This window comes from Corvus moneduloides, chromosome 3 (genome assembly GCF_009650955.1).
Source record: "Corvus moneduloides isolate bCorMon1 chromosome 3, bCorMon1.pri, whole genome shotgun sequence".
NCBI classification, from domain to species: domain Eukaryota; kingdom Metazoa; phylum Chordata; class Aves; order Passeriformes; family Corvidae; genus Corvus; species Corvus moneduloides.
The window spans coordinates 65145261-65161908 of NC_045478.1; the positions used below are offsets into that span (position 1 = coordinate 65145261).

Here is a 16648-nt window from a genome sequence, read left to right on the forward strand (position 1 = left end):
GTGGGGGATGGAGCAGTGCACTATCCCACCTAGGTAGGACATGCCCTGCCCCCCTTCCCTTTAGTTGTTTTAAGGCAGTAATCATTTTCTCCAGTTTCTCACACGACCCTGAGGCTCAAAACAGTGACTGAGACCAGAACAATGGGCAACAGGATCTTCTTCTTCCATGGTGGCAGTGGTGGGATTCTAACCTAGCACAGAGAGGGAGAAAAAAAGTAGAGGAAAAAGAAGAAAATGTACAAGAAAGAGCGGACAATTGCTGCTTCAATAATCAAAAGTATAGGTCCAGTCAGTAAAGAGATTCCACCCTATGCAAGCCATCATCCTCCACCCCGTGAGTTCCAGAGATGGCAAGAAAGATGCAAATCAGGACCTGGGGCAGAGTTCATGAAACCAGTCTTTTGGCTGCAGTGACTGGAAGAGTTCAGCAGACTGGTTGGAGGTTTTCTTCACTTTTGCTTGTGCATCTTAAAACAGCATTTCCCTTTGGTGAGGTTCAGCATTTCACATATTCCTTGCCCATTTAGTAACAATTTATCAAGGATTAGACAGTTTTATAAAACCGTCTTTGATACTTGCTGGACTTGTAAATTGAGCTCCAAAATGGCCTAGTGAGTCCAATTTAAGATTCTCTATTGCAATGTGATTGCACACCTCACCAAAAAATACAAACCTTAAGGATAGGCAAATTTTCAACAGTTAGTCTGCCTTACATTTTGGAGCTGGTAATCTTAAAAGTCCAGGTGTTGTTGCAACCCGAACAAATACACATTTCCTGTATTACCACCCTTACTTCTTCCACCAGCGTGGTTTCAGGGGGGTCTCCAGAACCCATATTAGAATCAATTATCTTATTACAATGCTAGAGATCCAAATTCCAGGATAAGGGGGAATATCAGGGTGCACCATGGGAAAGTTACATCAAATAAAAGTTCTACAACATAATAGTCTGGTTGCCTCAGGGGGATTAAAGCTATAATGAAAACTCGAGCCATTCCTATCTACTTTCATATTTTTCTAGTCAGGGTCCTGGGTTCAAACCAAATACCTTCCTAACTTACTAAACATTTCACTGGTTTCCAAATCCAAAATTCTTTCTTCTGACATCTTGACCTTCTTATGACTTTTTTGCCTACAGCTGGAGAAAACTTTCCAGCTGCCACTTCAGTCTCTGTCATCAACCCCCTTCTCTGTATGATCACAATTCATACATTGCTTTCCACTACTGCATGTGGTTCCTTTGGCATCAAACTACACTTCCTTCTCAAATCAAAGTAATTTTATACCTTGCTCTGAGGAGGCAGGAAGAGGTATACAAATCTGATTTCATAATCATATGGAATCCTGTCTGAGCTTCCAAACTAAATTCAGGAAGGAATCTTTTCCACCTGCAGCGGCAACCAGAGAGGAGACACAAACAGCCCAAGACAATGCTTGTGACATTTATACACATACTGAAAAACTACTGAGACAAAACACACACGAATATAAACATCACAAAACATATTAAGGTAAAAATATATACAAAAAATCACTGCAGCGAAGAACTGTGTAAATCTTCAGTCCTGTTGCCACTTCATCATCTCACAGCCACATCTTTTCATGGAATACCTGTAGAAGGAGTGAGCAAAGAAAACTCGGTCCTACTTCGACTGGTTTTAAAATGAAGGAATTATCCATCTGGTGTTAATTTTGTGTTCTCCGCCATGAGCATCTGTGGTTACCCATGCATACATGTTATGGGGTGTCTTTAAGACCAGCAGGACTTCCCCAATAGTTGGCAGGCCTACCAGCATTGGCTGACCTGGAAAACGTATGGGCTTCCAGGGATCATCAGTCCCTTGGTTTCCAGAAGGGGTGGTAGGTGCCATGGGGCAAAATGCTGTAAGTCATGGACATCCACTTATTCTCAACAGGTCACTGACTTTGGTCACAGTGTCCCATGGTTGATTAGGCCACTTTGGATCCTGAGGTCTCAAAAACCATTTTTGGAGACTGTTTGTCGTTTCAACTATCCCACTGGCTTGTAGATATAGAAGGGGGTATGGAACACCCACAGTATCCCTTCAGTTTTTGCCCATTCCTGGACTATTCCTGCTGTGAAGTGACTACCATTATCTGATTGCATTGATTTTGGTTTAGGCAGGAAACTGAACCATTATTTTAATCCTTTCACAGTACTTTCCCCTGTAGACCATGCCACCACTTTAGCCTGCATCAAACTTGAGACTATTTGAACTCCCATCAGCACATACTGTTTTCCTCCTGATTTGTTAAAAGGACCAATGCAGTCGACCTGCCAGATTTCCCACAACCTCTTTCCCGTCCTTAGGTGCAGGGGAGGATTTTGCAGGGGGTGTTTCTCCAGTCTGCTGCAGCATTGGCTGCAGACAGAAATAACTGTTTCATAAGCCCTTTGGGTGACAGGCCATCCTCTACTTACCACCATCTCTCTTAACAAGTCTTTCATTCCAGAGTAGCTGCATGCTTCACATGCAGCCATTCCAATAAATATCTCCATTTCTCTTCTTGTTCTGCTTCCTTTTCCTCAGCTAAGACAGCTAACGGAGTGATGGAGTCTACTTGGTTATTTAAGATGTGGGCTGGATGATCCCCCTTCTGATAGGCTGCTACCCATCCAACTGATATCATTTTGGCTCTTGCACTTTTCGGAATTTCTCCCCACTTCTCTTTCTGCCACGCCAGCACCCTTTATACCTATGTGTGCCAGTGGCTAATAGCCAGTCTGGGTCTGGATTAGAGGCTTCAGGGGGGTGAGGTATGGAGCAGTGCACCATCCCTATGCAGGACTTGCCCTGCCCCTCTTCCTCCCCCCCCTTTTAGTTGTTCTGAGACAGGACTTGTTTCCTCCGGTCTCTCACACTTACGTAAACCTCACGCAGAACTGTGGCTCTTGTGCTCATGTTGCCCTCCTTGTGGCACAATTCATGACTCTTGTGGAGACAATCAATGTACTATACTCACATGCCAGGCTGAATAGGCTGCTCATATGAAGCAGAAAAATTTCAGGGAGCCCAATATTTTATTTTCCTTTGTTCCCAAGGCAAAATGGCACAAATATTACCTTCCATTTCCTCTGTAGACGAACTCAAGGCATTGAATTCAAGGAAGAAAACAGGCACCAGCAATTGTTTTTACATTTCTTTGCACAGGAGCCTCCTGAGATTGCCAGCTTTGCAAAGATAGTGAGTACTGGTTAAACATAAAGTTAAGCAATGTATAGAACAGAGAAGTCCCTCGTTTGCTACATATCTTGTCTAGGGTCTGTAATGATTCTGTCTGTAATGATTATCTGTCTAGGGTCCAGTCATTACAGACCAAAGGAAACCTCGAATTTACAAGAAGACCTTGGAACCTGAAAATATAGAATAGCTCACTTATTACAGGCATCTGAAAGACTGCTGAGCAAATACATAGCAGCAGAAAAAAAGTAAGGCTGAAAACAAAATGCTGTCTTCCCACTTAAGGAGGTACTCCTTAAGTGTTTGTCCTCTGTCTCTGAAGCTTCACAGGACAAGAGAACAGCATGTGGCCCTATCAAGAGAAAAATTTTAAAGGACAAGTTGGGAAACGGATGGATATTCAAAAGAGAAATCAAATGGCTTTGTCAAAACACTACAAATGGAAGCAAAGAGAAACTAAGAAAGTAAAGCCAATGAAAAGAATTGTATAATTCACACTTCTACATGAGTCCAACCAAGAAATGTTATGGAAATGAAGAATGAACCCAGTGGAACTTTATTTTCCTACACTATGTGTTTTTGGTTTTGGCTGGGCTGCACAGTTCAGTCATTTCCTGGATGGCTAATGACAAAGAAAAAAAACCCCAACCCTTGTGACCCTGACACAATTTGTTTTAAGTACAGTTAAAGGTAAGCTTTCTGGCTATCTCCCAAGACATTTGTGGTTAACTGCAAGTATAAATATGTTGTTTGTGAACTTCTTTGACAGTTAGAGCTATTACATCTCGAAGAAAAGTGTTGTTAAAGGCAGACCACAGTTGGCACAAATTGGCATGGTACTGGCTTTAGGTGGGATTGAGAGCTAGCACAGCAATACACCAAAGATATTTGAAAAAGGCCAGTGACAGAAATCACAAGGGGTGGGAAATAAAAACCAGGGAAAACCCCTCTTGGAAAATAGACTTCAGGGGGCAACTGTACCACTACTCACTAATGTTCCCATCACCAGTCATCTCATCACAACAGATGAGGTTAAAATCTAGAAGAGAGATTTTTTGCATGGTTGAGTCAGTTATGGAAATAAAATTAAGTTGTAGTCTGGTCAAGTAGCGAGGTAACTAGGAAACTGCAGAACGCCTACACATTTTTCTTGGCATAAGATCACAGATCAGCATAACTGATGATCTACAGAAGGGTGATCAGCTTTCCTTTTGACTCTACTAGTACAGAGAAACATGAAATAAGAAAGCATGCCTGGCATTCCCTCCTTTGTATCACAGGTTTTTAAACCCATAAAAGTGTAACAGAAAAAACAAGGTAATTCTAGTCAGTTTAGAGGCAGATTCAAACATAGCCATTAATGCTACATGATATAAAATGTCTGTGGTAGAGTTTGTGATTTTCTAGGTAGCAATCTCTCTTTTAATATGTAACAAGATCAATTTTTGTTCTTCCTACTTCTATTAAACACAGGGTTAAACAACCAGAAATGCCTGTTTTATCTCTTCTTCCTTTTGTTCGGTACAAATTACAAGAAACATATTGATAAAACCATATACAGTTTACACAAAACACTAATTAACTATAGAAACTTGGAAACTTAATGATCTATGTCAAACAAATAGAAAAAAAGTAGGGATAAGCTAAACCACTGGTGAAATGTCCGACTTTTAAGCATGTCTCACATTACTCTAGGAGTGTAAATTATTCTCAATATATATCTCTTTTACACAGATAAAGGGATGGCAAGCCCAGGTAATTATTGATGAAAATTGGTAATGAACTTCTAAAATACCTAGGCAAGCAATTTTCGTCAGTGGATGCTTCCTAATCTCTTAGGCATTTGAATAGTATTGCAGGCTTACAAGAACTAAAAAGGGGCTAGGAAGCGCTGCCCACAGACTTTTTGTAGCGTAAGGCTTTACTGCATAGAAAATTAATCTGTTGATTTCGGATTTGATTCTCTAAAGAGTCATGTTAAAAAGAGCAACAATAGGTAAATAATAGCCATTATGTCCTTAGAAGAGGTTCATGTTTATTTCTTAACTCTCTTGTGAAATATAGGCTGGCAATTCAGTTTATTCAGAGCCCCTGAAGATACGCAATGCATATCACAACACTGGAGAGATGTGATTTGCTGCACAGATTTTTCAAGTTTTGATTTGTTTGCAAGACTTGATTCGTTGTGAAGCCACAAAAAGAGATTGTTTACCCCCGGGCTGTTCTTCCCCTCCTTTGGAAGGTGGGAGGAAGCTGGTGGTCAGACTTCCCAGACGGTTTGTATGTAATAGTTTTTTAGGAAGTACTAAAAATGAAAAACTTTGCTTTGTTGCATTTTTTTTTCACACATCATTGTTTGACCTGGGAGTGGAAACCTCTTTTCTCATCTGTTTTTCAGAACAAGTCATCTCAAGAGCTCCAGTAAGCAGGAAATACAGAAAAAAATGTGGTGAATTGCTCTTGAAAAGCTGCAGTTATTAGGCTTTAAAATGTTCCCCTAGTATTTGCATTATTGCCTAAACATGCCCTGTGTAAAACACTGAGCAATAAAAATAATTTAGATGTTAATGTAACTGACAAGTACTTAAGCATGACCATACTGTTACATTAGAAACCCAACAAAGATTTTATTCACATCCGCCCCATTTTTATGTGTGAAGGTTCCCTTGTGTCACTACTGGAAAACACTGAGAGGCTCCATGGAGAGCTAGGTGGGTGAGTCTCAAGGAAAGAAAGTTTGCATTTCAGATTATTTTCCTTTTTTCCTTTTTTTTTTTCTGGAGTGAGGAAGCTGTTAATATGAGAAACGAGGGAACTCTTTAACTCTTTTCCTGCAGACACTATGGTGTTTAATAACTTCCTTCTAACGAGAACCTCCATCATAGCAAAATTTCACTGTTTTCTTCCACATAAATAGCTCTTCAGATGACAAAATCTGCGTTAGATGTTTGCTGCTTTTGGGCCCTGTGCTCTTCCTATCTGTAATCCCTCCAAAGCAGAGCCTCCAGTGCCTAGCAGTCTCTCAAGCACTGGCCAGGCTTTGGCAAGTGGTAGCTGCAGTGTGGTGAGATCTCTGCTGCTGGTGAGCATCAGGTTTCAGGAAGGAGCTGACACCAGTGCAAAGTTGTGAGGTGCTGCTGTTTGTCTCTCAGTAGCCAGCACAAAAAATAACAATGAAAACAACCCTTTTAGGATTTCTCTGTAAGATGTAAAGCGGTAAACAATTGTTCTCTCTCACCACAGAAAAGTCACACTTGGAAGTGGAGCATATCTGTACGATGAACATGGCCATTCTGTGCTATGTTTGTTTAAGACACAAGTTGTTCTTGTAGGAAACCCTTGGGAAAGCAACTATCTCCAGGTACGCAACACATCTCTCGGGAACTGCTAATATGTAACTGCTGAGCAACACCTGAAGTGCAGGCAGTGGCTAACTGGGATTCTTCGTGTACTGGTGGCAAGAGAAACATTGCCTGAAAAGAAATGTTCAGAATTGCCAAGACAAAGTGAAGCTGAAATTCTCCAACATCTTGAAAAGTTTCAAGGTCAGGAGCATTGCAGGAGCGGAGGTGCGCACAGACAACAGTATGGAGCTAGAACGGTGGCAGGAAAAAATCCCTGAATCCTGAGAGGTGTGAGACAGCCAAAGAGGGCGTGCTTTCATGCGAGTGAAGGAGTACACTTCTAGAGTAAAAAAGGCACTTAAATACTTTAAACACAGACAAATAGAGTGATGTTGCTCTCCTTTTTCACTTCTACTACCAACACAGTAGGAAAAGCATCTGTTACTAATAACAACTACTTCTAACTCCCCATCTCCTTTAGAAATACAAATGTAACATAAATCTCTGCACCCATAAAATGCATATTTGCAAACTTGTCTATGCACAGATTTTCTACTAGCTGTATTAGCTGACCCACTCTCCTCTACCATTGCCGGAAAACTGCAGTCTGCTACCCCAACATGAATCATGGCAGCTCCCAAAAGGCAGGCCAGCAAGTATAATAAGGGAAGGCTACCAGCTGGGTTTTTATTAAAGAAGTACCTGCAGTTTCACATACGCTTTCCCTTTTGTAACTTTGCGAAAGCATTCTGTATTTCTTCATGTATTGTGAAATTCCACATAAATGGTGAAATTAAATTCTAATGAAGCATCTCTGAACATATGAAATTATAAATGATAGATTGGTATGCTAACTGCTGTTAACTGACAGAAAGTGATCAGCTTTTGTGAAAGTACAACTTTAAAGATCTCATACAGCTCTCTAATAGTCCATAAAAAAATTTGCTTCTAGTGAATTTATTTTAAACTACTGTACAATGAATTTAATAAAAGAGAATTAAAGTTTGATCCTGAATTACAATAAAAGCAGTACTTTTAATGAAATGTTCACACATTTTTGTATTGCAACCTAAGCTTAGAACTAGACTGACATAAATGACACTTCCAGGTAAAAACTCATAAAATTATGGATTTTCAGCTGCTTTATAAGCTATGTAGAGACACTGAGCACCTCGTCATTGCAAGTGACATGCAGTGTCCCAGCAGAGCAAGGCCTGGTCCAAAGAATAGTTTTCTTTTGAAAAAGATATGTCAACCCCACATACCTTCTGTGTGCTTTCTAGCATTACGAACAAAAAGCCTTTTTTCTACCTCAATTCTTCTGCCAGCTCTGAATACCCCATGGAATTAACAAGGACCAACCTGGACTTTTGCTTCTCTTGCCCATGTTGAAATGGCTTACAGCCTGAATTCCCTCAGGTCATTATGGTGTAAAACATGCCACAGTCAGCACTTTCACTACTCCTGATGATGACATGTAGTGCAGAAAAAGTCTAAACTGAATCTCAAGATGCTGCTGGTACAATACACATTTAAAATTACTTGTACAATCAAGCTCCTATTGTAACATATCTTTCTTTTTTAACAAACCAAAAATTATTTCATCAGCACACTGTATATTCTGTTCCCTTACACCTGTGAAAAACAAGAGAGTAATAAAATCATCTCTACCATTTTTGCCTTTCTCCATAGTCTTTTGCATGGTGATGGGGAAGCCTTTCAGGAAGAAAACATTCAGTAACACCGTTCACCCAGTTTGCAAAGACATGCACAGAGTAAAATTGTACTTACCACTCCCACGGGGAAAGCTAGAACAGCCATCATCCAGTCACGGAGGGAAATGAGTTTCTTCAGCTGCCTCTCTTGCTCTTGACTGTCATTCCCTCTAGTGAGAAGACTGGACAGGTCAGTCAAGACGCAAATCCCGAAGAAGACGGCCTGGATAACCTGCATGGAAGGGGAACACACTCTTGAACAGATCCTGATCTTTCTGAGTTCCTCCCCCCATTTCTTCTTCTCTTGAATAGAGAAGACTAGCCCTTTGGCAGAGAGCACGTCAGACACAGGCACTCATGAAGGATATTGCCACAGAACTGACACGAGGAGTGGGAATACATCAGTCCCTTAAATATGGGTAGAGTTTATTCACATAAAAGCCACGTGTGCTTCAAAGTCTTGCATGCACCTTGCTCCTCATCTATAGGGGGAATCACTGTGAGTGGTAGGACTATGCCAGAGGTGGAACTTTCCACCCTCACCCCAGAGCGTGATATGTGCCACCTGCTGGGGACTGAACTGCAGCCACCCCTTCCTGTGTCGCTCCATCCAACTCATCCCCAAAGCATTTGCCTCTGAGGCGGAAAAAGTGAGGAATGCTCCCTGTGAGATAAAAGGAAAGAAAAAGAAATGAGTGTTTCTTTCCGTTGTGACAGGAGGTCTGTCTTGGAGATTCTGCCTGCCCCAGACACTCCACCTTACAGTGCACGAAGTGCTTGAGACTTCCTGACAGAAGCACATGGCCCTGGCTTCAGCAAATCTATCTCTACTTCATCTCAGGTAGTGAATGATAGAACAAGAAAGCTGCAGGAGTTACTCACTTTCTTTTCCTAATGGCAGACTGTCATTTACCTAACTTTTCCTTTTTTGCATTTACGTATTTGTGTGCAATGTAAGATTATCTGTTATATTAAATTGTTAGTTTAATCACCTGAACTCACTGATTTGGTTTAAACTTGACTTGATCTTAGTTTGATCACTGCGTTTTTCCTCCCTTAATTAGCTTAGTAAAATTGTAATAGGTTAGCTTAGGAATGCTCTTGCCTGAGGACTTACACATCCTTTCTAGTACAGTTCAGAGAAGTGCATGCAGCTTGTTTACTCCCTAAGCTGGAAGCCCGGGTCACAAACCCACACACATCAGGTAATCTCAGGTAAAAAATTAACAAAACATGGGCTTGGTTCCCAAATTACACAGTAATTCGTCGAAAAACATAAACATATGCTTAAAATTCATACAGTATGTTTTTCAAAGCAAGCATGGAGTCTTAGTTTAGAAGTCTTACTGTAAACCTAAATTTTCCACTGACTAGGAGTCTCTGACTAAGCAGAAGAACATCCATAAGAAATAAGAATAGCACATACCCAGATTCTGCAAAATACAATTTATTATCTGCATACATCTTTGCAGAATTTGTACTATAATAAGGCAGACAGGCAGGCAGGAAGGAAGGATGGAAGGAAAGAAATACCAAACAGATGTTGGCTACTAGGAAGAAATCCAGAGATGTGTAATGATTGGATGGATTAAAGTACATTTCCTTCCTCAACAATCCTTATATGACCCAAACACTTGTAAATTCTGGCTGTAAAGCTGTAAATGACAAACATTCAAATGGCCCCTGGATGTGCTTGCAATTCTGCTGCCATTGCTCTCCCCTCTCCAGGCTGTAGCTACATAGAATTTGCTTGATAAAGAGATGAAGCAACATTACAAAACATTCCCTGAAGCTGTGAGATGTGACAGACTGTTAGTGCTAGAGCTGTATACTGTGCTAGAAAAAGGTATTACTATTTCAAATGACTGCTTGGAAAAGTTAAAATCTTCTACATAATTTTTGAAAAGCCTTTTAAATGTAAGTTGGGGCTTTTTGGAGCTACTAAGAACTCCTAATGCACTTTTTCATATTATTTGTTTGAAACAAGCACTTAGCAGAAAAAAATCTTCCCATACTCAGCCCTGCTTTCCACCAAACAGATGGCCTATTTGGAGAGCTGAAATAGAGGAACTAATTATGCATTTACTTGACTTATGAGGAGATATGATACCATCTACTATTCACTCAAGAGTGTGAATGCCAAACAAGACAGAACTGGGGGAAAAAGTATACCTAACAGTAATGAGATCAATCTGGGTGTTAAAAAGTTTAGGCTGAGTACCAGGAAATATTTCCTAACAGTGAGCTCTGTCAGACCATGAAATAGTTTCTCAGAGGAAGTGGTGGAAGCCTCATGGCTTGAGTCACTCAAACCGATATTGGACAAAACACTCAATAATGTACTGCAGGGAATAGTATTATGCTGGCAGGGCTTGGAAGAGTGACTAATGGATTGTTTGCAGCTCTAACTATGATTCCCTGAAATGGTCCCTCTCCAAAGAAACACAGACTCAAACAATCACACGCCCACTTTCCAAGGGAATTGAGATTGCATATCCACTAATCAATCACAAACCGAACAACTTCTCTCCCTATTATCCTGTTACGAACACAGAGCTTCAAGAGAAAATATAATGATATCACTGGGAATAAGTGAAAACTCCTAAAGGGAAATACCCAAAGATTTCAAAGGGTCGGTATGAAGCAGACTATTCTACAAAAAGATTAACAAATAAAAATCCATACAGGAAAGAGAAAATTACATCTTTATTGAGAACATTCAGAGCCAATGAAAAAGTTGTGCAGTGTTCAGGGAGGAACAGCTACAGCTTATTCATACAAATAATGTACATACATTCACTCCATTCATTCTACTTCCTTTCCTTTCTAGAATGCACAAGAAAACTCTTCTGACACCTATCAACATTTAGGATTAGAGTGAGGACCTCCAGAGCTGCATGAGTCTCAGCAGCATTACAGTAATAAACAGAATCAGTAATGATTTACATCCTTTTTGGGCCTGGCATAGGAAAAGCATAGCATGCAGGTACTGGTGGTTTTTTGTATGAAATGAATTTTCAAAGTCCATGCTCCTCGGTGTGACTGCTGTCTAACAGATGTGAAAAAAAATCACAGCAAGGAAGCAGAAGCTCCCTCTAAACAATGTTCTCCAAGGTGCCCTGGTGTTACCTCAGATTTAGGATCACATTTTCAAAAGAGAGACCTTATTTCGAAAATCTGCAGGTGATCAATCTGTACATGAGACATCCTCACATTGTTAAACAAACAGCTGACTTTTTTTTCTCTTGGAAATGTAAGCAAGAACAGCATTTCAGAGGACATACTTTCCAGTTTTGCCTCTAACTAGAGCTTGAAGTAAAACAGTGATTTAGAAAATGACAAATTTGACAGAAAACAGACACACCTTCCCTATACCATGTAAGAGTATAGATAGATAGTACAGATAGTACAGATAGAATCAGAAACTTCTAACCAGAGTATGCAATCCCAAGAAAATAACTGAACAGGTATAAAGCACTTATTGCTAACCCCCTTTTCTCCTAGAAGCCTAAAGGGGCCACTGTCACTAGAGTTGATACCACAGTACCTTTAACTGTGATAATGTAATAACAAGTAATAACAATGGCCATCTAAAGGATATCAGCACACAAAACTCAGAGCAGAGAAAACACGTTAAGTTGCTGCATAAACAGGACGAAACCAAGCAGCCCAGAAACCTTCTCAAACAGTGAGATGTATTGAATTACATATCACAAAAGATTGTTCCTATGAACGATTAGAATAAACTAGTTGTACGTGTCTGTCTACTACAAGAAGATAAGGACTTGCTTCTGTAGGACAGTTTTTGCACAAGGTGTTCATTTCAGGACTGCAGCTAACAGCCTCCTCATACTCCCCCTAATTTGACTTCTTAGAGTCAAACAGAAAACCTATTTCCTCATAAACCTATTTCCAGGGCATGAAGACTCCCTTCTCCCCCATGCCATGGAGCTCCATGGTGTAGACAAGATCACTGCACAACGGATGTTATGAAAATTCTGTTACTAGTCTTACCAAGACAGAAAACCCCCCATTAAATTCACCAAATCTAGATTTCATTCTCTTTCAAGTTCGCTCTCATCATCAGAAGCCGTCCTCAGAGCTCAGGGCAGACGAACTGGAAAAGTCTCTGCAAGCACTACTACTACTCAAGGGTATTTTTTCCTCTGCCTACCTGTGATTATGAAAAGTCACTGTCCTCAAGTTATCATTTTCAAGATTAACAGCACTTACTTCATGTAGCCCTCTTATGAAATAAGGCATCACTCTAGGCTGGCAAATAGACAGCACTGCCAGAATAAAACATGGGAGTAACACTCACAAAATCCACAAGAAATAACAAAAAAGCACTAAGTAACCAAACATAACCCATATTATAGGATGACTAATTCACAGAAGGGGATCAGGGAGGCCTCACTGATCCTTGGGGGCTGGGAGTGGCAGGGGGAAGTCAGGGCCCATCCCATCCCCAGCCAGAAGCAGGGCAGCCAGTGGCACAGGGCCAGTCCCAGCTGCAGGGCATCACCTCCCTGGGGATGGGCCACCAGCTTGCAGGTGGGGAGCAGACATAACCTGACCCATCAAACCACTCAGGCTTAAGACACGTTGTATTTCCATAAGAAGATGGAAGTTTAGCTCTACCAGCATGCAAAATCAAGTTGCTGAAGGTTGTAATTTCTCTTGTATTTCAGATTTTACAATGTCATATACAGAACATGGTCTGATTTTCCTCTTCAAACAACAGAAAATTATTTATAACTTTGGAATATCTATTACTGCTCACTGTCATCTTAGCTTTAATTTCTCCAGTCTCTAGACATCATTATTTGCTGTACAAATGAACTATGCTTCAGCAGTTAAGACTGTTTCAAGTGTTGTTGTGTATTGGGCTGTTTGCAGGCATGTGTGGACAGCCTGCATCCTGTAACAACAGCTCAGTTATCTGTAGTTGCAACATACAGAGCAAGTCCAGGTTAGGTGGAGAATAACAAGGTATTTGTAACAGAAAATGCTTCGAATGAAGTCATGGGTCATAGCTGCCTAATAAATATATTATTGTTCTTGATCGCATGGAACGACTGATTCTTCCTGTCCATTGCCATTCCACCATTACTCACAAGCACACTGATTTATTCTTGTCACTTCTCCTTGCCTCACTGTATCTTTATTAGTTATAATAGCAAGCAGAAGCTGGACAACACATAATCAAGTACTAAATCTTAGTATCAAAGAAGCTACAGACTTCAGATAAGAAAAAGGCAAATCTTTGTGTTTACAGACAAATGACAGAGAGGCATAAAGAAATAAATGAAAGAAGCAGCAGCCTTTTAAGTACAAAAAATACAGTGTAATACATCTACCCACTAAACCTACTATTAATTAAGGTGCAAGCACCATGAAAAGCACTGTGTGCTACCCGGAATCATTATTTCTGTGCAAGGAAAAGGGAAAAAGACTCGTATCTCAAAGGTCGGGGTAAAAAAGAAGCATCACCCCAGAAGATTCATTGACAGCAAGCTGAAGCAAGCGGGCAAAGCTCGTGTTGCATCTTCTTCCACACCAGCTGCACTGCTGTGGTTGTTTTAGGTTGCTTTGTTCCTTAAGCAGTTTTCAACACCATACGCCACTTCAACACAGAAAAGGAACACAGCCCCTGGTCCATCAAAAGCCAATAGCCTCAGAAAACAAATACATCACAGAGAGAAGAAAAGTAACAGACAAGGCAATGAAAACAGAATAAGCCAAAGGAATAGTTAATGCAAATGCCTTCTATTTCACTTTGAATTGTTACTGGTTAGGAATCCTGAAATACGTATTTCTTCTACTCCTCCTGTCTCTTTTACTTACACCAATTAGAACTAAAAACTACACTAGTAAAACATGACACTTATTTCTATCGGAACAGACAACTGGATAAAGGCACAGCCTTATAAATGTCCAGCACTGCCTTTACCCAAGCTAATGACTCATGTCTCCCTTTACAGCCTTCAGTGGGGGGACGGCTCTTCTACTCAGGATGTTGCACATGAAGACTAGTCCTTAGTAGGAAATCCACCTTCATTGTCATGGTTTAGTCATATGATACAAATCTACTTACAAAACATGCCTAATCCCTTACCAAATGATGTAAATTCAGGGACTCCTTTAAATATAATCCTTTACTTTCTACATAACCTCCTGTGGTCTCTTTCTTTGAAGCCCACCAGTACTATCCAAATATAACCAAGGATGGGGTTTTAAACCACTGAGATTTTACAGATATACAAAAGAATAAAATCTACTATGAAATTAATATGCATGAAAGAAAAAATTGTTTGACTCTTGCGTCTAGTTTTTATATGTACTACACTGTTTAATTCGTAGTGCTTAAGCACCTATTATGGAGCTGTGGAATGGGGACCAAGCTGTGTAAGGTAACAAGATCTTGTGTTTCCATGAGGAGAGATGCCTTTTAAAATACAGCCTGTTGGAATAAAAAATGTGTTTTAATCTGGACAGGCAAAAAAGCAACTCAACAGGCTCTTCCTTTCTGTCTTCATCTTCCCTCCACTTAACCCGGGAAAATCCCTTATTCTGGTACATTTACTGAAAAGGTTAAGTCTCAGACCATTCTGTCTTAGCATGATTCTTGACTGTCTTGTAAAGGTTTCCAAAACTCTGCAGCACAGTTCTTGGAGAGGTAATGTATTTGTGCTAACATAATTTTAAAAGCAGTTTTCATAATACTTTTAGTACTTCTGTAAGGACAAATATTCCTTACTACAGCAAACTAAACTGAAATTTGGTACACCATCAAAAATATTTGGAAATGCTTTATTTTTTGACAGCAAAAAAAGCATCTTTATTCTTTTTACATGGGTGCAATACACCAAGCAAAAAAAGAAAAAATCCACAGTGGACAACTGAGGAATTCATTTTAAAGTGCTACTCAGTCTCAGTTGAGTTTCATAGATGACATTTCTAACATGATCTCAGCATGACAGAGTGTATGCCATCTGGCTCAGAAGTGCTAACAGCCTGGAATCCACTACCACATATCAAATGAAGAGATGGTATGGACAAATATACAATGTACTAAAGAAATATGAATAAAAATTGGAACAGATGCTGAGAAACTACTACATTTTCTCGAACCTTTTGCAATTTTATTAGCTGTGTCTTCCTTCTCCAACACCACGTCAGTCTTCTTCTTAGATTCATATATCTTACTTTGATCTTGGCTAATACACTCAAAGAAGCATGAAGCTCATTGTTGCAATACTTAAGAAATTATTATTCTATTTTTATCTTTATCTTTTTAATTGTTTTGACTAAACTAATTTTCTAATAATCCCCATCTTCTTCCTTGCTCTCTTATATTGTGAATAGAAAAGCTGCCATTACTACTTATTGTATCCTGCTTATAAGACAGTGTAATTTCATTAAATTTATATAATCCATTCAGTGAACATGTATAATACAGTTTATTCAGAATTGATTATGATTTTATTAAGTTATATATTTTATGTTTTTCTTTGGTAAAGCTTAATCTTATTAGGATTATACACTGCTCAGAAGGTTATGTCATTATTTTGGCTTAAATGATAATTTTACACATTTCAGCATGATTGGTACACTCTCTGCAGCAGTGCCCTTACAGTCAAGACAGGAAAAGCAGCTCTCTAGACAATGTTTGGGATAGATAGCTAAGAAGGTAAGATTTGTTCTTCAGCTGTTTGTGCTAAAATGAGCATAAGGATAGGGTTTCCCATGGCTGGAAAGCCCCTAGCAGCTTGTAAGTTAATTACCCCAAAAAAGTAACTACATTTTTTTATCAAGTACAAAACTTTGTCCAAAAAATGGTTTTCTTAAAACTCCAGAAACTTCTGCATTGCACCAGCTTTTTCATGTTTAGAAATACAGTTTGAAAATCACTACAAGGAAGCAATTTTGACAGATCAAAGAGTAACTGATTTTGCTTTCCATTTCTTCCCTTTTTAATGAATAAGGTCATAGCTGTCTTCTAAATTGCTGAATTTAGATAAGGCCATTACAAATGTATCTCAGCAACATGGTGACAAAGCTGGAAATGCAAATGAGAAAGTCACTACAATCTTCTGAGATACAGCAACCTCAATGCTGCCCTACTATGGCTGTAGGAAAAAAAAAAGGCTTTAAAGGTCTGTTTCCTGAGCACTGTGAAAATAGTGATGAATGACTCCACACATCAATCCAGCAAGACAGGCTTTTAAGTGATACCATCTCAGTTGGGCAATTCTCTTTCTCTCCAGGGAAGGTACGGGAAGGAAACATTGAGGGCTTTATCCCATTTCTTCATTCATCCAACAATACACAAATAAGTCAGTTGCAAACCCACTTTGTGAAAAACAGCTCAAATCTCTGATCA

General features: G+C 39.7%; 1 protein-coding gene across 1 annotated transcript in view; it reads right to left on the bottom strand.

The window, feature by feature from the left end:
* The window catches only part of AIG1 (androgen induced 1), a 123584-nt gene that overhangs the window by 78459 nt on the left and 28477 nt on the right, over positions 1–16648 (bottom strand). The window contains exon 2 of the mRNA XM_032101982.1: positions 8339–8494. Coding sequence (XP_031957873.1) covers positions 8339–8494 — 156 coding nt within the window. The remainder of the gene's footprint in view (positions 1–8338; positions 8495–16648) is intronic.